Source organism: Cygnus olor, chromosome 7, assembly GCF_009769625.2.
Source record: "Cygnus olor isolate bCygOlo1 chromosome 7, bCygOlo1.pri.v2, whole genome shotgun sequence".
Lineage (NCBI taxonomy): Eukaryota > Metazoa > Chordata > Aves > Anseriformes > Anatidae > Cygnus > Cygnus olor.
The window spans coordinates 26,638,673-26,663,956 of NC_049175.1; the positions used below are offsets into that span (position 1 = coordinate 26,638,673).

At 36.0% G+C, this 25,284-nt stretch overlaps 1 protein-coding gene across 5 annotated transcripts in view; it reads right to left on the reverse strand.

Moving 5' to 3' along the window:
- The window catches only part of SORCS1 (sortilin related VPS10 domain containing receptor 1), a 287,317-nt gene that overhangs the window by 109,926 nt on the left and 152,107 nt on the right, over positions 1 to 25,284 (reverse strand). For all 5 annotated transcript variants that reach the window (XM_040564073.1, XM_040564076.1, XM_040564074.1 and 2 more), the window contains exon 4: positions 2,247 to 2,405. In XM_040564073.1, the coding sequence (XP_040420007.1) occupies positions 2,247 to 2,405 (159 nt within the window). The remainder of the gene's footprint in view (positions 1 to 2,246; positions 2,406 to 25,284) is intronic.

The window sequence follows — 25,284 nt, forward strand, 5'->3', positions numbered from 1 at the left end:
TCCATTAGGCTTCACAGTAGAAACCAGTCCTGTGACTCATATCTATATGGAGGACTTTTAAAATTCTATTTCAGAGGTAATTGGTACTGATATACAGTGCTACATGATTTTTTCTTGCAGCTATAGTACTGAATTCCCAACAGTTATCCAATTTGCTAGTCAATGTCACAACACAAAGAAAATTTAACATACAGACTGCATCCTCTCACTGAAAACTCCCTGTACACACACCTCCCACACCAACTCCATGAATTCAGGTTAACACACAAAAGGGTCCTTCATTCCTATATCCAGTTTGTTTGTTTTTCTTTCAAGAATTCTGTAAAAGAAAAGTGGGAGTTTCCTATGGAACACTGACAATATACTTGCTGGTAGCCATCTACCATAAATTAAATGAGCATTATCTGTATGGACTCTAATTCAGAATTATTTCCTGAACAGGTTGACTATCCCAACAGCAGAAATTCATTTTCAACTATATCCTAACTCTATTTGACAAATTTACCACTAGAAGTTTCATTGACCTTCGCACAATAAATCTCCTGTTACCAATACACATTAACTTTCATTCCAAAGGGTCCTAAAAGACAGCATATACAAGATTCTGTTCCGTTTCATATCATTCTAGGGAATTCAACAGCCACAAGGGAATGAAAACATTTTGACTTTCTCTAATTACATACCAGAAATCACACCCAGAAATTGTTTTATCTGCACCTTCCATTGGAACAGATTATAACCACAGTCCATTCCACAAAATGCTACAAGAGAGGGGTGAGTGAAAAATATTGCATGTAATTGACTCTAGAGAAAGAATTAGGCAGGCATGATGCATTTCCTAACATTCAGTTTTGGAAGGATATTAAGCTACAGGGCTGGAATTATACTGGTTTTGAGCTTAAAGTGTAGGACCGAACATCTATTCCAAAAGTTCCTATAAGATCATTTTGTGACCTTAGCTAATTATTCAACTTCCTCATGCCTTTATTTTCTCAGGTATACAGTAACAGTAACTACAAAACTAACTTAGGCAAAAGGAAAATTAACTTTTTAATCTTTATATAATGAATTCAGATACTAACTTGAAAGACATCACAGAATTCAAACTTTTATGCTGAAACTTTAATATATAATCTGAACAATGTAACTGATATTTTGATTATTGATTAGATTCAGTCTCATAGATTAATTATATGTAAAACAAAAAGAGACATCCAAATCACTTTGTATGATGGCTTGCAAACAATGCCAAGACATTTCACTCTGTTATCCCTGTTGGGAGCTTAGTTAATTGTTTTGGTCTGTCTTTTACTCAAAAGCAACAAGAAGTCAACATGCGAAATCCACCATTTCTGAGAGCAGTTTGCTCCAATGGCCCGCAACTTCACAGATGAGTTTAGCTGTCATTGACACCTAGCCATCCATTCTTGTTACAAGGTTTTTTGCTAGATCAGAAAGTTTACTTGTACGTGTCATCTTCCCCATGAAGATATTTATGTACAGTAATACAGAATCATAGAATGGTTTGGATGGAAGGATATTCCCCAGGTTAAACAACCCTAACTCTCTCATAGTTTCCTTTCAATCTGCTTTTTGGTAAACTAAACAGATAGAGCTCTATAAAGTCCTTCAAAGGAAATGACTGACTTGTGCATATTGATATGTATGATTTTTAGAAACTGTTAACAATGAGGTTTCTCACAGCCAAGTCCCATTCTGGTGTCTCAAGTTTGGCATCAGTAAATTTCACAGCATGCAACTGATAGATTACCCATACTGAAGGAACTGGCCTTCAAAGGAAATTGATTCACTGCTACTTTGAAAATATGCCAACCGGATAGAAACAAGCAATCTCTTATTTTGTTCTTGGATCCGGTACCAGAATGGCATGAGAGAAGTGTTAAATAAGAGGACAAATAACCAAATTACAGGATGCTTTTCTTACCCTGAAGGATCCTAGATATATTCTCTTCCCATTGCCTGTCCAATGATATTGCCAAAAGGATTGGTGAACAAATGCAGGTTGACGAGTCAGTCATAGAGGGCTAGGTCCCATGAACCCATTAGATGCCTATGTCCTTTACTTTGCCCTACAGATCAAGGATTACCCAATGTCTCCTGCTGGAAATACCACGTTAGTTACTACAAAAATTGTTGTGAATGCTCTGCAGCAGTTAAGTAGGGAGATGGAGAAACACCAGGTTGTCCCTAAGCACATAAAGCAAAATGCTACCAACAATTCTTACCTTTTGATCTTGACTATATGCTAAGATCCAATCTTCCTGCTTTGGGTGGAAGAGCAGACTGTGGATGTAGAAGTTCAGACGGTACTTTTGATAGGTGGCACCTTCATCAGAACTAATCAATAAACTGCTCTCAACCTCTGGGTCAGTCAGCAGCATAATCTATGGAAAGGAAAGATGGAAACACAGTAGTGAAGAGGAATCAGAAGACAGGAACTTCCGATAACCTTATTAAACAGTTTGTTTCAAAATGCTTCAATCCAATATCAAAACTAAGCATAGCCAAACGTTCAGTAAGGAAATTAGTATGTTTAAAATACATATATAAGCACATAACATACAATCAAATAGGGAAAATAACCATCACTAGGTTAACAGACCCAAACGATGTCTATGCTGAAATTATCAGAAAAATCAAACATGAAATTTGTATTTCAAGAGTGAAAATAACTTATTAAGCAACCACAGTAGGCTGCTAGGGTCTTTGGGATTCATCTATTGGAGAAGCAGATGAAAAGTAAGGTGTTAAGAAGAAGAAAGAAAAAAAAGGGGGGGGGGAGGACAGAGACACACACAGAACGATCTCTAATGGTGAGGTTTGTTAGACTGTGGCAGAATTTTCAGAGAAAATGACAGTTTCATTGCCTGAAATGTTATAATCTGGCTGTCTGCAAGAAGCAATCTTGCCTTGGCAGAAGAACACATTTGCTAACGTGCTGGGTTCTTTCCATCTCTAGTTTCTATGGTGCTGTGAATTACAGATTCACTAGTGTATCAAAAATAATCTCTGCAGAGAAAAGTTGTTTTCTTGCTTTGTCCAAGAGTGTTAGGTCAAGGATGACAGAAGATCTATGGCTTTCAGTTATAGTAGCTACTTCTCCCCATTAACTATGGTATTAATTGGACTGCATTGCTGATGAATCAGAGAGAATAATGAGAAAGTTTTCTCATGTTTCTCTGCATGAGAGAGAATACACAGCTTTGAGCAGTACAAAGAGATCATTTCAGTATTTCAGCAAGCAACAAAGTAATACCCCTAAGGAGTGTGAATGAGGCACTGTGAATGACAAACATGAAAAGTTCTGAATATTTGCCTGAGCAGGTATTAAAGCACTGAATCATTAGCATCATTTTAATTTCATTTTATTTCATTTTTAAGTACTGGTGTTGCTGTTGCTTTGCAAGTGGCAAACTCTAATCTGTCTTTAGACAAGCCTGAAATGAAAGGACCTACACCTGGAATTTCTCAGAGCAAATTCGTATTTGGGTTTTGACACTGCACAAACACACATTTCATTTATTTCTCTTTAATTAGGCAGGCAGTGTTAGGTATAACAATTAATTACCTATGAATTATAGGGCAACATAAGTCTTGATATACGCAGATTATAAAGAATTAGTTGTATGTGAAGGTGTAAATACATGTCCTTCATTACTGGATAGCTGCCAGATGTTTTTATGTATGACTAGAAAAACCCTTGGTAGCATAACAATTTGGCCAGTGACTTGGAAGGTTGGGATATTACTTCAAACTCCCAAAAATGTAATATCCTGAATGATCTTAGACCAGTTACATTTCCTTGCCACACTGTATCTCTAATGCAAAATAGGGTAATGTTCCCATCACAACATAAAGGCACTATCACCTTCTGTATTTGTGGTCTACTTTTGAAATCTTACTATGAAAACATGCACTATCAGAATTAAATACTCTTATTGTTATTTAACACTTTAAAATACATCAAGCATATAATTGATGTGGCTTCTAAACTGAAGATTGCATGATAGAAACTATGCAGAAAGCATTAATAATCAAAGCATCAATATATAGACCATCTATTTTCACTAAGTAACCTATGCAGCTTCTCAAGCCAAAAATTAATTGTCATGTTTATCAGTTAGGTTTTTTTTCTTACCAGACAAATTTCTGGGACAAAGTTCCTATGGTTAATATTTATCAATTGCATACTCTGATTCAGAAATTGTGATTTTCCTATTTTTATGACTCCCTTCATAAGTGGATTTTGTTTATGTTAGTATTTGGAAATATCACAGTGCAGCATTAATTTGGACTATAGCAACTAGAGCAGAAATAAGCACAAATCAATGGCCTTGATCCCAGCTCTCTGAAGTTAATAAGAGACTTTTCATTGACTTTGGATTGTCTCTCTAAGGCAAGTTGTTAATCAAGATCCACTCTAGTCTCACATACCTCTTTCTACCTGCATCTGACCTCATCACTGCCACATCCAAGAACATCAAAGCCTTAACACATTTTCTGTCATGCCATTCCTCTGAAGTGTGAAGTGCTCTTATCTCCATTTTATAGAAAGGGAATTGAGGGACAAACTGCTGAGGCACTGAAGCACCTAATTCCTCATTCAATCAATAAAAGTTAAGCACCCAAACAGATTTGCCAGCACTGCTGACTTTGGCTTTAATCTGCTAACTACCACCCTGGGCTATTACTACTGTGTTCTCAGGTACCTGCAGTCTCCAGGAGTCTTGACCATTGCACTGCAATGACCAGCATGTCTGTACATATGAAGTGTTTCAGGACACATCTGTTTTACTACACATGCTGACAGCAACAGCACTGTACATGTGGCAGGACTGTGCAGAACTGCTGAAGACTTATGCAAGGGCATACAGAGAGTCAGAAACAGGGGACCGAGGTGATGGATGACTCTCCAGCCACTAGTCTGTTAACTATGACACCAACTTTCAGTGCTGGGACAGCATCCTCTGTTCCACCGTTGTACCAAGCATTGCCAATCACTTTGCAAAGATGTCCTAAAATGAAACAAGCTAGAACTGACTAAGCAGTTACAACCCACATCACAGTCAGAGTCCCCTGTTACTTACAAGATAAGAAAAGCAAATTTAAATACCAGATATCTGCATATAAATAATCAGATTTACAAGTCCAAAAGTTAGCATTTGTTGGATGAGAAGCAGAAATTGACAACTGAGTTAAAAAATTGTCAGAATGAAGGGGAAACACCACGTATATGTATCTGTATGAACCTTTCAGATCAGAGCAGTTGTGTACTTCTGAAATTAATCCCTCAGATTTTCAGAGGAAATCTCTACAGCAAATCCTTATATACTATGTTCTAGCTCATTCCACAGAGTGATCTCAGGGCACCAGAACTGAATTCCCTTTCAATAAAACTAAACCAGAATATATTTCAGAAGTGCACGTAATGTGCTCCAACCACTACTAGACATTTAGCCCAGAGTACCTGGTTAGCACTAGTCTAAAGTCTAAAACGCCCATATTGTGGATGTCATCTCAGCATCAACTGCTTCATTCTACAAACCTACTTTCACTACGTGCTAAAGTAGATGCAACCACAGGAGTTTAGTTCTTTTTTTCTAGGTTGCGTGGAACATAAATGAGAAAGGAGAGAAAGTACAATTAATTTTAATGTTTGTGTTGCAGTGTAAGAAGTACATAGTAAATACATTTTAGACTTTTCTTTGAAATAAATGAAGCCAACTTCTACTTTGAAGTAGCCTATTACCCATTGACTTGATTCAGTTGCTTATACAGAAAATAAAAAGTGGACACAGACATGCTGAATAGGAAAGCATGAAAAATAAAAACAAAAGTAGCACAGAGAATCTAACTTTAGAAGTCAAATATCTAATTAAGTTTGTAATATCTAAGAATATCTCAAAAAGGAGATTAGAAGGAAACTACTTTTAAACTTCCCACTTCACTGTAGAAAACATACTGGATTACCTTAAATGTAAACTCCTCAAAGCAGGAACTATCTTGTTGCTCTGTTTCTGCAACATATCACTGCTTTCCCAGCTAATACCAGTTTCTGGACAAACGTACTCTGGACATCATGGAGGTTTTTGCACAATAAAATCACATATTAAATCTATCCAGGTACCTAGAGAGCATCACAGAATAAGTAGGGAAAGACAACCTGGCTGATGAAGTCATAGGATTTTTGAGGTTTGAGACTTGCCAAAGTCTCTTAAAGATCTGAAACTGTTATAGGATAAAAAGACCATTCCATAGATTAATTAATTGTTACAAGATTAGAAATAAAGGTTAGGGAAAATATTTCCATTTCTACAATGGAGAGAAGCATTCATTTGGAATTTTCCCTATGTTTTGTGAGGTGATCAAGTTTGCTGATGGCAGTAAGGTACTCATAATAAAAAATAAATAAATTATAATAATATAATATATTATTATACTATATTACGTAATATAGAATATATATAATATATAATATATAATATATACTATATATTACGTAATACATTATATTACCAATTATAACATAATATATTATTATATGTAATACAATAAAAATAATAATAAAAAGCCATCTATGGAGACCTGTAAAAGGATTTCACTATATTCAGTACCTGAGCATGACAGGTGAAATTCAATGATGATACATGGGAGGGGAAAAAAAATAGAGAAAGGCAATCCCAAAGTAACAGAGAGAAAAATAGTCTCTACATAACTGTTTTCTTTCAGGAGAGATTTGTCGGGGTTTCAGTGAAGAGCCCTGTGAAAACACAAGCTCCTTCCTCAGATTCTGTCAAAAACACTCAAATACAGTAGTAGGAATTATCAGAAAGTAATTAAACAGCATGATAATAATCCTCTTAGGTCACTGCAAAGTTTTCCCACATCTTAAATACTGGCTGCTGTTCTCATCCTCCATCTTAAAATAAAAGGCTATAGTAGAAAACACAGCAGAGTAAGAAGGGTGTTCAAAGAAAGAAATGAAACATTTTTCATACAAGCAACAAATAAACACACTTTCAATCTTCCAAAGAAGATAAATGAGAGGCAATTTGACCAAGGTCTAGAAAACTATAAATGTCCTGGAAATACTTAGAGAACAATTATTCACTCTGTCATAACACAAAAATCATGAGCATCAAATGAAATTTTACGACTGAGATACAAAACACAGGCAGTTCCAGGATTCTTACCTGGTTAAACCATGGAAGTCATTAACAGATATGTTCTTGGAGAAAATATCCATCCATTCAAACAAACAAACAAACAAACACAACAATAATATTGGCTTAGGGATCTGAACTACAAATTGTTGGATGCTAGAAAATTATATAGGAAAATATTACATACTTGCCTTGATCTGACACTTCCCTCTCAACAGAGAGGAAAGTGTAATTGGTAAAGATTCAGCCTGATTTATCATGGTTGTTCTCACAGACAACATTGGAAAGAGAAAAACAATTATAAATTATAATAACATTATCAGAGCTGGCAAGCTGACCTATGTATGCAACGTGTATACAAAGAATTGTGCCCATAATTTTTATTTTGACAGCTTTTAAACTGATTCCACCATTATAAAATAAAGTGATTAATACAGGAGTAATAAGTAATATTTCTTTGCTTCATGCTTCCAGGAAAAGCCCATAGTAAAGGGAGACCAACCTTACAGTGCCTCTGGTCTGGTTATTGTCTTACGTTGAACTAAATGAAGAGTGAAGTCAGTCAAGATTTCACTTCTCCCCAGCAGAAGTAATTGTTCAGATCAGTGCTCAGCAATGATCAGAATCTGCTTACTCACACCAGGCACAGCAAGCACATGCTGCACTTCCTGATACTTCAGATGGATTAGTTTTTTTTCTCTGTAAAATAAGTCAATAAAGTCAACACAGGCTTTTGCAACCAAATGCAGGGACCCATTAATCATCCACCCCCTGAAAAGGGAGAAACTTTATTTGCTTTTCCTAGAGGTGACAAATGAACATAAAACATAATTTATAGGTCTTAAACACCCCACAATTTTCACCCTTTTTTTTGGTGCTAACTCTGCTGATGGCAGATTGCACTTGAAAACTATGTATATTTTTGCTGTCCTTACAAAGTATCCCAGGAACGCTCTGCAAGAGGATCTGTCATGCTTTTAGAGATGGAACTGTGATCTGTATACAATTGCCCTGAAAGCCAGATTCAGCAGCTTAGTAAAAACAAGTCCAGAACTGCTCTCAACCTTTACCTACTTTATTATCTCATATTTCTCTTGGATCAAGGTGTTTTTTTTCTAATGTTTTATAGGAAAGAGCATCGTATCAGTCAAACAGAACAGTACGAAAAAATCCAGCTATATTCCAGGGACTCAAGCTGGTCTTTCACTCAGTTCTGATGTATGAAAAGATACAGGTCAAATCTACTAAAAGATCCTTCACTGTCTTCACCTATTACGTACTTCATGCATAGACCTAACAGTTGTACCCACATGGAACAAGTAACATTTCTCACAGGAAAACAGAGTGAATACAGCAAAACATGTAATCAGCAAAGAAGAACAGAACTGTGCCATTCCAACAAATCTGGGCATTCCCTACTTGAATGCTTTAAATATTTACATTTTTTTTTCAGCTCTTCTACATGCCAGTTACATAATCTTAGAAGTTTTTTTGTTTGTTGGTTTAAAAAACATGGCACCTGATTACAAAAGCATCAGTGCAATGGAGTCCCAGCACAATGAAATGTAATTTCTGCCACTTTACGTATCACTTCTGAATTTGGATTGTCATTTACAAGGCATGAAGATTGTGTAAATAGAGAACCTGGTTCTCCAGATTCAGCAATTTGCACATGAATTTCAAAGCAATGCACCCTGCTTTTAAATAATCGAACTAGTTCATTGCTTAAACTTTTTCACGGCCTAGAATAAGAAGTGAATTAAACAGGCCAAAGAAATGAACTGCTTTGGTCATGACATTCTGAAATTAATGCAACACCACTGTAATCTGTAATGCAAATTAGACCAATTCCTTTTACAGGACTGAGTTGCTAGAAGCAGTAAGTAGTTGCAAGAGCAAATAAATTAGGGACAAAATTACAAAAAAGAAGTAATTCAAGGCATTCATTTGGATATTAACAGAGAAAGAGGAGACTGAAGCCTCTGCAAAACTTAGCAAGATTTATTCATAGATTAACATCAACTGCTGTAGAACTGTGCTCATTAGTACTGCCACCAAAATTTGGCCCAAGTCTTTGTTTTAAATAAATTTGCTAACAGCTAAATGAAAACATGAAATGAGCTAGAGCTGACAGTTTTGAAGCTGTCTCTAACACCAACTAAAAGACAAGGTAAGTTGCTGAGCAATTTCATTAAGACACCATTAAAATCATACACCAATAATTCACTCAAGGTACCGTGAAGTGTTTTATCGCCAGAAATTCTTGTTAACTCAGAAAGTGCAGCAATTCTGTAGGGAAATAAAAGACTTAAGTGAAAGAATTATACTTTTCAACTCTCTGAAGGAAAAAAAATGCTTTTGAACGACGAACTGGTTTGGAATAGTCTCAGAAATAAGTTTAAATGACCACATTAATACAAAGAAAAGGTTTGTGGATGAGTTATTTTGCACTATAACTCAGTGACTTAAGAATACAGGTGTTCTTATTCATACAAAGACATATAATCCAACTTCATACTATCAGTCTGCACTTTGCTGAGATGGAGGCTAACATACTCTAAGTCTCCCCTAAATAAAATTATGCTCTTGATCACTAGATAGTATAATTTAGCTTCAACCTCAATCAAGATCTGAACAGTGAAAATGCTGACATCATTTCCCCCAAGAATACACGGGAGGTCCATAACTGGTCAGATATTACCATCTTCCTCAAATCTTGGCTTTTTATAGGCAAGAGATATGATGTGGTGAAAGGTTCAGATGGTGAATTCATCTTGCTTGCACACATGAAAGATTTAATGCTCATTGAGTGATAATACATCTCTTGTCAGCAGAATACTAGATGGCAAAGGGCTATCACTTAAGAGAGGGAAAATTATCACCTGCCAATATTTTTGAAAGCTGGGATTGTACAGTGTTCCTAGTAGAAGAACTGCTGAGAATTGTATTTGGCATCTTGATGAATGTGGCTTGAAATAAAAAGCTGGCTAGTGACTGGAAAACTGAATCTATTTACCTGTTCTATATTAGTAAAGAAGTCCACTACAGGCCAAAAGTGATAGCAAAGCAAAGCAGCCAATGAAATTTCTACTTTTTATTAGGTGTGGGAATCTTCAGGTGTTGTTTTATGAGTCAGCATGAGTGAACGCAAGTGTTAACAACAACATACAAAAAATAAAAGACAGACTTTGTAACTCCCCCTTATTGAAGCTGCAGACGGTAACAGAAATAGTCACATCCAAAAATTTTTGTTTGCCTCTTCAGTTTTACAGAGTAATACCGTTATTTAGTGAAAGTCCAAAATATTCTCTAAAGGAAGAAGACACATTTTGTAAGAAAATTTTCCCTTTGGGAACATGTCTTTCTCCCTGGTCTGCACATAGACAGAAAACAGGTTGTATATACATGTGGTTGTATATAGGTGTGGAAGTCACAAAATACATTAAATGTTAGTAGCTATTCTGCCCTAAGTGTTCTGTTTAGAAGTTTTAGAATACATTAAAAAAAAAAAAAAAAGATTTTTTTACTTATTTTTTAACAGCAGATTCTTCTAAGTAGTTAAGCAAAGAGTATTGAAATGCTACCGATCCCTACAACACACACATTACCCAGAAAAGAAAGAAAAAGAAAAAAAAAAAAAGGAAAAAAAAAAAGATTAACAATTAAAAATATATATATATTTCACCCGTTTCAAAAGAATATCCCTTTATGCAATGAATGGAAATCTCTACCAGCTGTCCTAGAAAATATACATTTTATATTACACTTCTAGAAACTAGAGCAATATTGTTACCCTATGCACTGACAAAGACCCTTATAGATCACTGATGGCTACCTTGGCTGAACAAAATGTCTTCCTTTCGTTATGGGATTTAAGAAAAATATGGCCATAGAGTTTTATATTATAAGCTAAATCGCTGCTGTTTATGTCTTAGTCCATATTTGCTTGAGCACAATATTTTCAGTGCTACCCAGATGTGTTTGAATGGACATGATTTAATACTTTTAAAAGCACTCCATTAACAACTGGGAGTTTAAAAAAAAAACATTTTCTTCTAAGTGAATAAAAGATCATTGCAGCCCACTGTTTCCCCTTTTCATATTGACCGAAATAATTAAGTTTCTAATAAAAGTTATAATTCTCTCAATACCTAAATATTTTAAGAGAAACAAAAACTTTTTTTTTTCACGTTTAGAAACACTTCCCGAATTACAACTATTGCTATGGTTTTTCAATGATAATCATAATCTTAATAGCCAGTTAACATTTCAATGTTTCTTTTTCAAACATGGTATACAATATTAGATTTTCATTAATACATGACTGTGGTATGAATGACAGTGCATAAATACTAGTGACCTTCTCTATCGTAAAAATAAATAAAAAAAAGCAAACTAAAATCAGTATTACTGTACTGATTGTACTAATGAACAATTGCTGTTATTGTTGCTCAACTTTCTCTACTTTGACTAATCCCAGTTTAATGCATTTTCTCCATTTGCCATCTGAATTTTAATGCTTAAAAAAAAAAAAAAACAGTTGTAGAGTTGGGTTGGTGCAGTATAGAACCATGAAAAGCAAACAAGAGGCTGAAACATCAATGGAGATATGACTAAGTTCCCCTCCCTTTCGTCCTACCTGATAATAGTGGAGATATGATGAAAATTCAGAGGTGTGGGGGAGAAGATTTTGTCCAAGAGAGAACACTGTACAATAACAACCAATCCTTGCTTTGAATATCAGTTCAGAAAACATCTGAAACACCAACTGGGATTAGGTTGATCCTGTTTCTATCAAAATCCAAAAGAGGGCAGTGCACCCCCACACAGCCTGGTTCATTATTCACAGCTCATCAGCTTGGAGACATTCATCAAGTGAACGGATTGCTTCCCACAGCCTTTTCTGTCTGGGGCCGAGTTTTGGCAGAAGCCCCGTTCTCAGAAGTACCTCACCTTGGACAAGACCTGAAAAGATTCAACTACTTCTTTTTACATTAAAGGTGAAGATGCTGCTATATTTTTGGTGTGTGCTGCTGAGTCACTACTTGTGAGCTGGACTGTGAACAGAGAAAAACCACAACCTTCACGTTCCCAAGAGTGGGCTGCAATCCCAAAAACTAGGGTAAATTCTTAAAATATATGCCTTTGCTTTGAGCCAGTACCTTTTAAATAAATGAGAAAAAAAGATTATATGAGAGGAGTCCCTGAAGATTACCATCACTTTCTAAATCTTAGCTTTGTTTAAGTGCAGCTTTCTCTTCTATTACTCAAGAATTAAATGAACATAAAGATTCTACATTTTGTCCTCTCTTGTTTTAATGGAACTAGTGTCTTAATGAGGACTGTGAAAAAGGAAAGAAACCCATTTGCACCATCCTTACTCATACAAAAAAATGGAAATGCAATACTAAAAACAATAAAGAAAATATTTCATTAGTTTATCTTAATACATTATTGCAGGATGTTTCAGAGCTACTTTTATTCTGCGTAGAATTATAAAGTGATTCATAATTTATATGATTTAATTTAGTTAGGTAAAGACCTCTGGAGGTGATTTACTCCAAACTCCTGCTTCATACTGAGCCAGCATCAAAGGTACAGATAGATGCCCAGAGTTTTGTCCTGTCAAGTTTTAAATGACTTCAAGGATGTTGCTTCCATAAACTCTTCAGGCACACCCAATTTGAAACTTTAGTTTCCATTTGGTGTTAACCTTATTTTAAATACCAGTCAGTTTTAGAACAAATGGGAACATCTTCCATTTTATATTCCTTTTAACTTAAAGGTCCATCTTAGCTTAGTAAAAACTTTCCTCAGACGATTTATTTGTGCTTTGCCAACAAATCAAGTAGAACATTTGTGAAAAGTTAACCACTTCATTCACATTCTGACCTGAATATTCATTTTTTATAAAAGCAAAACCAGTTTTCCTGACTTATGTGACATTTGTCTTTTCCTAAGTATGGGTCTCTTTTTCTGGTCACACATAAAGATAAGGTTTAATTTTAAACAGCCCTTCATAGTTAGACTTGTTCTCATGTTATGATAGCGAAGAGATCAAAACCTCAAAACTGCACCTATTTTATTAATGGGTTACATAGTCTGGGCTTAAGAGACAGAAATGTCATCTTATTCTTTTGTCACTGACTCACGCATATATTCAGAAAAGATAAATCTCTACTTCTCGTCAGACACAAAAATTTGAGAGAAATTGTACTCATTGTGTTTCTTTGTGGTAATGGTTAACTTGATTTTACTCTGAGATTGCTTTTTACAAATAGTTTCAGTGCTGTATTACATTTTATTGCTTTATATGAAGAAGCTAAGATTAGAGTTCCAACACACAGTATGCTATCTGGTTTCAAGTAAGACAAACTCGTGGACTAGCTTTTACATTAAAATATACACCACCATCTTTACCATGCCCCTTTCACTTCCAGTAGTTGTGTTTCTGATATGGTGGTGGTACTCTTACGAGATTCCATTCCTCTAGGGAATGAGGTAAACCTTTGGTGTTACTCCGTCATGATTTTGAGAGACAAGAGAGCACAATTACCTTGATCATATGCTTAGACCCTCTGTCCAATGTCCACACAGGGACGACTTCATTCACATCCCATGGGAATTTTCCGTTCTAAAATCTGAGGGGTCCAATAGATTTTATAGTACAGATTAAGTTCAGTGCTTTTTTTTTTTTTTTCTCCTTTTCAAATTTTAATCTCCTTTCAGGCTCTGACAAGCATTTTCAAACGGTCTTTGTATTTATGTATGATCTAAATCAGTCAGTTGCAATGTGGATTTGGTTTGTACATCCTAGCTTGAATGTGTGTTGCCCTGTCCACATAACGCGAGGTCCTTGAAATAAGCTTGCTTTCCTTTAAATGCCTCTTACAAACTCTTTAGAAGGAATTTCTGGATCTCAAGTGACCATGGTACACACACTGAAAACCAAACATAGAAATAAGAATTTTATTTTTGGCTTTGCCACTGAGACAACAGTTATGAGAGCTAAGCCGTGTTTGAAACTCTGTCCTCCAAGAGAGCTTTGATGAAAGCCCTTTTTCTTATCCATAGGGATGATTTTTGTAGGAAATGGGAAGTCAAAGCAGAGTATCTTTAGATGAAGTGGAGTAAAGATGGCAGGCTCTCAATCTTAACTAAGAAATCTCAGAACACACACGTTGGTGAGCTGAAGTTTGTCTTTCCAGCTGTGTTTTAGAAGAAATCAAACTGATGGATGTGGACTCCAAAAACATAAAGATATGCCCTTGCTTGTCAGAGCTATATGAGTGAACAGTGTACTGCTTAAAGGCAAGTGAGGCTTCCAGAGGGCTCAAGTAGTGTGGTAGTACTGTGCAAGTCCGAAAGACTGAGGTTAATTTCACCCCTGTGGTCCTGCAGCAGTGCTGAAAATAGAATTCACCAGGCTCAGCTCCTAATCATACAGTGTAAACATTAGCTCCAGGAGCAATCAGTTCAGAGGAAAAGAACATGGAAATATTAAGCTTCTTGTTATTTTCAAATCTCCCTCAAATCAAATTCTAGATTCTTGTCTCTTCATTCCACAGTCACTTTAGGTCTAATTTAGTAGCCTGACTTGAAATTAAATCTCGCCGTTCATGTTTCATTATTATTACACACTGCTTTCTCTTCTTATACATATGCTTAACATAAAAAAGCTTCATCACTGAAAACAGTTTGAAAATCTATTACTTAAAACTTAAATGAAATACAGTAGAAAATTCTATTCTAAAAAAAATCTCATATTCAACGATTGTATTTGATAAGTGTATTTTGAAAGGAAAGAAAGAACAACATATAAGGAAAGCTAAGATAGTATAGGCACTTTATTTTGGAAAGTGCAATCTAGTTTCAATTATTAATCGTTTGTTCCCTTGCAACAGATGTTCTGTATTGTACTGAACAGGAAAAAAATCATCTTTTTAAGCTGAGACAGTCTTACAGCACCTTCCTTAAAGGAGAAAAGAAACCTCAGCTTTGTAGAGATTTGGAATGAGTTGTGTTCATTCATATTGCCATTACTTTGTTCTGTTGCTCAGTAAGGCATTTCTTTCATTAAAGAATCTCATGAGATTAATTAGTTAATCCTCACACCAACTTTGTGGTGGAGAAAGAAAATGTACATATCAAGAGGGAAAATGACTTGGACAAACTCTTCTATTTAATCAGTGTCATAGCATGAAAGAAGCTACTTGCACTGTAAGTGTATTACAAACAATAGCATCTTCCAGCCCCAAACACTGGACCCTAAAGGTTGTTAATCATAATGAAAGCAAGCAATGACTCTTGGCCTAAAAGTATGGTAACCTAAGCAGATGTTACCACAGGGGACAGGGAAAGGACTGACAGTGATTTTTCCCTGGAGTGTTAGTGATAAACTCACTATCCAAGTGATCTTCTTTTATATTTTTTTGTGATAACCCTTACAATGTACTTGAAATTCAAGTGTTTTGAACTTCCCCCTGAAAGGCATTGAAAACAGCCTACAAGCATGGGTGACTCTGTAGTCACCCTGAGCAGTAAAGTTTATATACACAGGTTCACTGAATATACACAGTGAGGTGTACCCCATTATTGGGGTATAAACAAGGATAGCCTTGAGCAGAAAAAAATCTCTAATAGTGTAAAATCTCATAGTGAATATGGATGGTCAGACAACTGCACAGTGGGTTTCCACTTACACCTACAGGGAATTAGGATTTTACATGGCCCATGGCCTGAGAGATTCATCATTTCAGGAGTTTCTGGTCTGTTTATTTTTATTAGGCCTCATAAATGCTTACCTCTTTGCATGAATCTTTTATCAAGCATACAGGAAGACTAGTACAAAGTGAATAAAGCTGCCTCCTTAAGTGAATAAAGGAAGCCTCATGATATTCATCTTGTACGTCCCTCTTTTCCACTTACCTTTTCTTTCTTTTCCCCCTCCTGTTTTATACCACCCTTCAGTAAGGTTTTCCTCTTGGGGCAGGTGATTTCAGGTGGCTCATTGTCTTCAGTTAGTCTCTATACTCAGTCTCTATCCCAAGACTATATATGGTCTGTAACAAATACTGCATTAAGGGTAATTATATCACTATAAGAAAGACTCAGACTTACCACTCACACCACTATTATATTAGACAGCAAGAAGTAGGGAAAAGGAGGTGCAATCAGAGTGACTGAAATCAGAGTGACATCAGACTGACTACTGGAATGAGGATAAAGGGACTGACTGGTAAGGAAAGTGTACACTTTTCAGCCCCAGAATCAGAAGAATAAATTCTCTCTCTCTCTCATCATTCCATAAATGAGAACCATTGAGAGAAGTAAGGGAGGCAACAGGACCATGGCCTCATCTCAAATTTTTTGACACAGAGAGACCTCTTGCATCCCCAGTGTTATGTGCGATAACAACTAGAGATCTGTTTCAACTCTACCTGGCCTTCACTCTCCCTCTATTAAATTAATTTCCGTTATGGTGTGGAATACATTTCCCTGTGTCAGGGATATTTGAGAAAAGCAAAAGAAGAGATAGGAACAGTGATGAGCTGCAGCTATGAATTTTAAAAAATGTTAACACAGTAAACAATTTTAAATTGCAATGTTGATCATCTGCTGATGGTCTCTGCTATAGCCCAGTTATGCCAAGCTTGGACAGATGGTCAATTCACTAAACACTTTGTTTAATAGCCAACTGTTTCAAGCCATGCCATTTGCCTCTGGCCAGTCCTGGCACCTGTGCAGCATTGTGGTATTTAATAATTCAGAGGCTCTTGCTCTTGTCTGTGCTGTCTAGTATACCCAAAGTGAAGAAATCATGGGGAGGAGACATCACAGAACAGTCTGCACCTCAGACTTTGGAAAGAGGTGCCATGCTGGTCCCAAAGACATTATTATTTGTACCTGGTCATCTCCATCTCTCTGTGCAAGGTCCTTACAATGTTTTTACCTCGTTTCAATTTAAATCCACTAGCTAAAATTTTTCAATAAACATGGCTGATTTTATCCAAAGCAACTTAACTTCTCAGGTGGGGGCTGGAGCCTCAGCAAGAAGAGTGCTAATGAACCACTGGATCCCAGAAATATCTTTGAAAAGTAGTTTTTTGAGATAGAGTTGGGGAGGGGAGGGGGGAACAACATAAAAAAAAATAAAAAACACAAACAACAACATCGAAAACATAAACTACAACAAACCAAGAAACATCTCTGAAGAGAGCCTATTTGTGATAGAGTTTTGGGGAAAACAAAACAAAACGAAAGATAAAAAAAATCAAACCCATAAACCACAACAAAACAAGAACAGAAAAACTTAATATTTTTCCTTCATCTATTTTGCCCAATGAGCAAAATTCTTGGGACTGACTTCCTTACAACTGGTGGCATTATACCTGTCTGAGATAAATACAAGATGCTTTAGTGTCTCTTGCTTTTCTGTTCTGAAAGTAAGGGTGAAATAACCCTAGTAAAAAGTATAGCAAGACAGAACTTGGAGTATTTATCTGTTCCCCAAGATATCTGTTCTGGGTGGCAGAAGGGGAAAAAAAAGTAAAAATAAATAAATAAATAAATAAATAATTCAGCTTCTTACAACAGTTATCAATATTTTGACAAAAAGTAATTCACAATTCAGACTTTCCTTTTTTTCCTGAAATTCTAGGGAACTTGTATGAAAGAAAAAATTAAATATATACAGTAAAAGAGCAGTAAGTTTATAATTTTTTCTGAAAAAAAATGTTATTTTTCAGCTAACAGAAGAACATTTTCTATTTATTTTTTTCCTATGTTTTATAATGACTCAGTATTTTTAGTACCTGGAAAACATAAATCTGGCTTCAGAGAGTCATTAATAAAAATCTAACACAATTTAGGATTTGTTTAACCTTGGGGGTATTTTGGGGGAGGAGAGAGGAAGTTTCATTATGTAATATTTACAAAGCTTTTAAAATCTTTCCTGTGGAACACTGAGGTCTAGAAACATTATTTTGGAAAACAAACAAAAATTCCCAACTTAAATTGACTCTATCAGCTGACACCTTTAGAAATGACACTTTATATCATAAGGCTCCTGATAAAATCAGGAGAGTTGGCACCACGATTTCTGCACTGACAGTTACCTCTTTTCTCTTGGGAGATAGCTACACAATGTAACAGTTCCTACTGATATTTTTACACTAGATTTAAACAGAATTGCTTTCAAGTAATTATCTCTCTTTCAACACACATCTATGCAACAGGTGGTGATAACAGCTCAGCATACATTTGCTGGATCAATATAAACTTTGGCATGGTACTCTTGGTTCTGCTACCTCAATTTTCATGTGCTGAGAGAGAAAATAATGAATGCAGGTCCTGGATTTCAGCAAGGATGAAGTTCTTACTTGAGGATATGGATCAGTACAGATTCTTACATCCCACGATGGTTATCAAAACAAAGTAGTGAAGAAACATAGAAAGAAACTCACCAACTGTGGTGAAAGCAAGCATAGGATAAAGGTATTGAAAAGAAAATACTCTTTAGGCTCAACAAAAGAAAAGGATTTCCTGCTCTCCATTGCTCACCTCTTCCTTGTACTAATACCATCTGGCAATGATAAAAGGGTCATGAGAAGTGAAGGAATACCTCCTGAAACCCATGGTAGAATGTGGGGTTGTGCTGTGCAGAGTTAAAGTTGGCCAGAAATCTCCTTTAGTTTTAACAATTTGGTTCAATAAATCAGAACAAACATTTCAAGCAGCATGCTGATCCCATCTTCTTGTGCCGCTGAAATCAATTTCAAGACTGATACGGAGAAATCAAAGATTCTACATACAAAGTTGGTCAAATGTGGGAAAGGTCAACTCAGGCTCTGGACTGTCAATAAGGACGGTGTAGAGTATGTCTTCTCTTCATTAACTACAGTAACGGACACAAACACACAGAGAACAAAAACTGCAAAGACAGCACAGTCTCCCTGCCTTGTTGGAAAACTAGTTCTCCATTTTGTTCTTACCCTTCAGTATAAAGTATATTCTGTGGTACACGGTTCTGCTCTACCATCCACCTACTTTCAGGGACTGAGTTCCCTGCCCTTCTCACAGTTGTTTTTAATCAGGAGGCATGTTCATATGGTTGGAAATTCTTCTTTACTCACACAGCAGCACTCCTTTTCCAAACATTCAACTGATGGGACATTTCCCATACCATTTAATTCCCAAACAGCCTCTACGTAGGTACACAGCAAAGCTGCATGCTTTGCTTCATTTTCGTTTCTCACTTGGTAACTCTGAAATATTATTTTGAATTTCTCCTTAGCTGAGTTTTAATTTTCCCTCTGACTGAGAATAAAGCAGATCTTCACAAAATTATTTTTACAGCTACTCCTTTCTATGCACATTTATCTGATTTGCTTCTCTCCAAAGCATTTTTTGTATTAATGCATTAATTTCATAATCACTTCAAATTATGTTCCACGTTGCATGAACAATTGGGGAATTAGCATCTGCTTGCAAGTTGTTGGGCTGGCTTTTTATTTTTGTTGCTGCACTTGAGGAACTCAAATTATCCATACCAAATGTGCCTGTAAAGAATTAAATCCCCAACAATAAATAATTCTCTTTACTTTCTGTATTGTTTTTTGTTAAGGGAATTCAGTGCAGTCTGTTAAGCATTAACACAAAATACTCATTTTCATTATTAACAGAGTTTTGGTACAATGGTTGAATTACTATGTACAGTCACTCTGTAACAGTCTTACACAATTTTTCACATATGGATCTAGGTTGCAGCTATCTTTGTTATGCTATTACCCTCTGATTATCATAATGCCAGGTCTCAAATGGAACTATGGAGTCACAGACCACCTCTGATATCTAAGCAATTTTAATGCATGCATTAAGTTCACATTAAACAAGGTGATTTTTGTTTAGCTGACAGAGAGCGAAACTGGTTTTTCATAGTTGACTTCCTGACCCTATTCAGACACACATACCTCAAAGGCTGTTCTGGATCATATCAAGATCTTGAAAGAGCACGAGGGATAGAATAGTCATGAACTATGAATAGTGGGCTATGCCTCATTTCCCTTCTTGCACATACCATAAAACGTCCAAGGCAGATGGCAGTGTAGAAAGAAGGGCACACTTATCCGACTGCTACTCCTTCCAGACTTCTTGATGCTTCTCCTCACTGAAAATATTTTCCATTTTCTTTCTGTGTAACTTGCCCACTTCTAAGTCAAGGTATTTCCTCAAAGAATTTAAATAAAAGTGATGAAATGAATATGATACACCTGTCTGCTAGGGTTTTACTAGTATCCCATCTTCAGTCCATGTTCTAGTCTACATTTAAAATGTTTAAAGCAAAGAATCAACTTTCTTGGTTTGTCTTTTCATACCACCACAAACATTATGATCAATTAGTCCAATACAGACAGAAAACCAATTTTTATAAGAGAACCTCAGCTGGTGCAAAAGCCTACTGAGGCTAATGAAGCATTTTTAGAATCTAATGGCATTATTACAGCTTGAATCAACTGAGGCTGTACCTTTCTATCTTCATCTCCCAGCTTGTAGTTTCATCAATGAGAGCAAAACTAGCTTTTTTGTTAATATATTTTTTTAACTTCACTGATTTTGCAGAACTGCTACAGCAAGGTATATATTTTAATGTTATCACCTCCAAATAGAGCCTTCTTTAAGACTAAAAGGCCCTTGTTTGTGTCTCTGGAGACATCCTGAAAAATCCTAGTGGTAAGTTCAATCTATGCCCCTCTTGGCTTTTTAATAGAGCAATTAATGCTTTTAGCAGTTACACAGTTGTGGAACTTGCAAGAAGGCTTTCTTGCACAACAGACATAGCTAATTGCCCTTCTATAACATCTACCAGGACCAAACCAGGGAAAAACATTGCTGGATTTTTGTATGAATGTTATCATAGCAGATCTTATTTTCCTACATAAAATATAGCACATAAGGAGGAGGATAAAAACCTATTTAAACTTCAGTTGTTTGGTTTTGCTTGTTTGTTTTGTTTTAAAGGAATAAAAGATAGTGGATATTTTAAAGTTACCTTCCTAGCCATATAGCTGATCTTGCTAAATCAGAATCCTTCTCATTACTAGACTGCCAGAACCATACAAAAATAATCCTGCAACACTAAAAAAAAAAAAAAAAAAAAGAAAAAAAATCATACTTAGCAGCAGTTTTAAAATTGACTGTCTGAAGAGGACACTATAATTTATGGTATTTTCTCCTTTAGTTATTTGATGTCATTCTGAAGTCAGACTCGAAAATCCCCTTCTGCTTCTACTCTTGGCAAAGTTCTCTGAGAGCTTGAATTGTCCTTCTGTATGTCAGGACATACAGCTTGAATTGTCCTTCTTCATGTCAGGTATTTGAGTGTCTGCTCACCAAACTCCAATTAATGTTTGAAAGGCTGAGGCACTAATGACTTCAAGCAGTGCTATTACTCATGAGATGACAAAGGAAACAGAATCAGCCTGTAATGCTTTAATGGTTTCAAGCAGCTGGGGATAAGTCATGTGGTAACTCTCTCCTAACTTTGCAGAGTATGGAACAAATTGAACTCAATCAACTAGCAGACTTCAAAGATGGAGATGTACTCCTGTTATCAGGAGCCAATGATCAGTATCACTTTCAGCATCACAGATAACTAATTCAACAATGGCTGTTGACTGCCAATGACTGCTAATGAGAATTTGATCAATAGCATTTCTAATGACACTGTTCAGGCTGGGGCTGGTTCTGATGACAGAAAAAAATTAATCAGGAATGATTTTGTCATCAGCCATGGCCAATTCCACTGTTGTCCATTTCTTCTTATTCTGCCTACTTAATATCCAATATATATCTCTTCACATTTGTGAAGACTGCATTAAAGACTACAAGAATCACAACAGTTAGATGCTTACAGCTACTATGCTGTAGGACTCTTGAGTTGACTACTAATTATTTGTTACTTCCATTAAGCCTAATTGATACTAGGTTAGAGCAGAGCTACCGTTTCTTAATATTCAGGCAACCTCAAACAAAATCATATATTCCCTACATTTTCTTGCACTGCTTCCTAGGGAATATATGCCAGATATAGACATGTATTAACACCCAGGCCTATCAATTGCAAGTTGATTGGATTTTAGATACAGTTCTACATAAAGTAAACTTTTCTTAAGCTTTATGTGTCCGTGTTCAAATCACCTACAAAAACATCTGCTATGCCAGTCTGGCTGCTGGGGATACTATCCCTACTGTCACAGAGAGCAATAGGATAAGCGCAGCTGATTTCTTTGTAAGATCTTTTGTGCCTAAGTTAAAAAAAAAAAAAGAAATGTACCCCAAAATATTTTATATCAGAGCATGTCCCACAGATAAACAAAACAAGATGTGATAAGTCAGCGATAGAAAAAACACGTTCCAGACACATTGCAGAGAGATTATTTAAGCACAAGAGAAGAATAGAAAGGTAAGGGGACTGGATCTGATTGCTTTATTACTGAAAGAATCTAGGAAAGTCATAGGCAGAAAGAAGAACTGGATTTTGAAGTGAAATTTCAAAACAGACAGACTCAGTTATGACAAAGGTATTAGGATTACATGCAGTGAAAAGTGTTTCACAATGAATACAGATGGTGGGAAAAATAATAACAGAGGCAAAGCCCACCAACACTGTAAAATTCCTACTATGCTGGGTCATTTACTGTCATAGTCGGCTCAAGTCACTAAAAGAATTATTTGCATTTTGCTCATGTACTGCAGGTTCCAAGATCCCCCAAACACATGGATCACAGCAATGAATCACACCCATTCAATTTCACCCCACATTTGTGGGTAACTGAAAAAAAATAATAATAATTAAAAAAAAAAAGATATGTAATAAGGCTAGAAAATAAGTGAAAGCTATGGCTATATAAGCAAATATCCACAAGAACAGAAAACTGTCCTTCATTTATTGTATATTAGTAGTCCATGCATACACTTTTCTCCCCACTTTCACTGAGGAGTAAGCTCCATCAGATTTATCATGCTGGAAGGTGAAGTATATGAACAGATATTATACAGTAGCTAACATGCTAGAAATCAACATCCTAAAGTAAGTGCTTGCCAGTAGCTTGTTCAAGGAGAGATAACCAGAAGCAGCAAGTGGTAGGGGATTGGCACAGTCAGAAACAGAGATTGCTAAAATAAATAAATAAATAATCAAGTATTAGTGGTCTTGGCAACTAACTCTGACCACAGCCCATGTTCATAAATGTCATTAAGCCCTGTCATTACAGATAAATGGAGCATTCAGAAAAATGCATCTTTAGCCAGATGATGCACTGACCATGCACTACAGGAGTACTTTGGCTGTTAATAAAACCAAAGCATGTGCAGAGTTCATGCTGAATTTTCTGCTTTCCTAGATTAAGGAGATACCTTCTCATACGACTACATTAGACTCTAGGGGTATAAAAGAACTGCCTTAAAAGAAAGAGTCTAGCACACTCTGAACAAAGATATTATATATTTATATTGTCATATCAGTAAATTAAAAAAAAATGTTCTTCCTGACTATAGTGGGTCATCAAATAGTGCTCAGGATTACAAGTGGCATGATTTTTTAATCATTATTGAATCTGGTGAAGACATTTTATTTCCATAATTGCTTAATCTTCTTGAGCCTCCAACAAGGTATTTGCCACCCTCATCAGCTGAACTGACACTGTAAAAACTAGAATTCACTGAATTAAGAGCTATGAACATGACAAACAGAAGATTTTCCCAGGGCTTTTTACTGAATAATTTATTTGAAAAGTATTTTCTTAATCAGCTCTCATGACAATATTCTATTGTACCTGATCCATCAAAGTGTCAGAGATGTCTTTTTCCCCATTTCCCCAAATTCTAATAGATAATGGCATGCCCAATGGTAAAAATCAAAAGCAAAGAGATGATTAACACTTCTACAAATGTTTCTAATAATTTATGAAGCTTAAATTATTTTTATTTTAGCTGGCATTAGATTTACATCAAACTCATCATGATAATTATGTCCGTCTACCAACGATCTCTGTGGGGCCAATGATCTCCGGCAAATTTGATTACCTCACATGCATTCATTCAGTTATCCTGTGACTATCTTAGTACAGCAAGTGTTCTCACCTTCACTTCTATTCACAGAAAGATAAGGCACAAAGCAATTAAACAGCACATTCATTAAAAAATTAAGAAAGCCTGTGCCAAACCTCAAATGCTTGAGTGTAGTGTCTTTAATAGAAGACTATCCTTCTTCCTATCACATATTTATGGCCCAAATATCTTCAGGGAACAATCTGAAGAGACATAGAGATGCTGTCAACAAGGAAAACATTGTTAACAAACAGGAACTTGTGTGTGACATTTCAATCCCAAATCTCTTTATAAAGCATTTCAGTTTTTTTAGGTGAAACTAAAATTAATGCAGCTGAACCCCCTAGTGTGGGGAAAAATTTCAGGTAGAGATTACACGTTAATAGAAGCCAGAGTTGGAATTGTTCCTTTAGGTCACCAGTTCTGTGTCTGTGTCCACAGAAATTTAATTTCTTTGATTTATTTTATTTTCAATTTTATTTTTTAGTCCTCTTGTTAAGATTCAAAGTTCCTGAATAACACAGACTTTTACTTTCCTTTCCTGGCACTGTCACTGCCAGGCAGCTCTCACAAGCTGATTTGCACAAGGCCTTTCTGAAGTGCTGTAAGAAAAACTGTCAGAGGATCCTGCACCATCTCTGATCTCTGATCCAGAGCTCCCTGGAGTTGAAAGAAATCTCTTCAGAGAATTCAAGTTCCTGGAGGCCTGAAGCTACTTACTAATTCATAGAACATGTAAAACAACAAATGGGTGTCCACCTGCCTCTGTTCGAGTGCCTTAAATATAAATGCAGACAGACTTAATTTCCATTGTATACGTAGTTTTTTGGCCAGTATAACCTGTCTGAGGAGGTTTTCTAAGACCACTGAATGATTCATATAAAAATTTTTATCAAAGACATTTGCCATTCTAGAGATGACTGACTTACTCTGCATAGACAAGATATCATTAATAGTGTGTCCTATTTTTGATCCTCTGGACACTTTATTT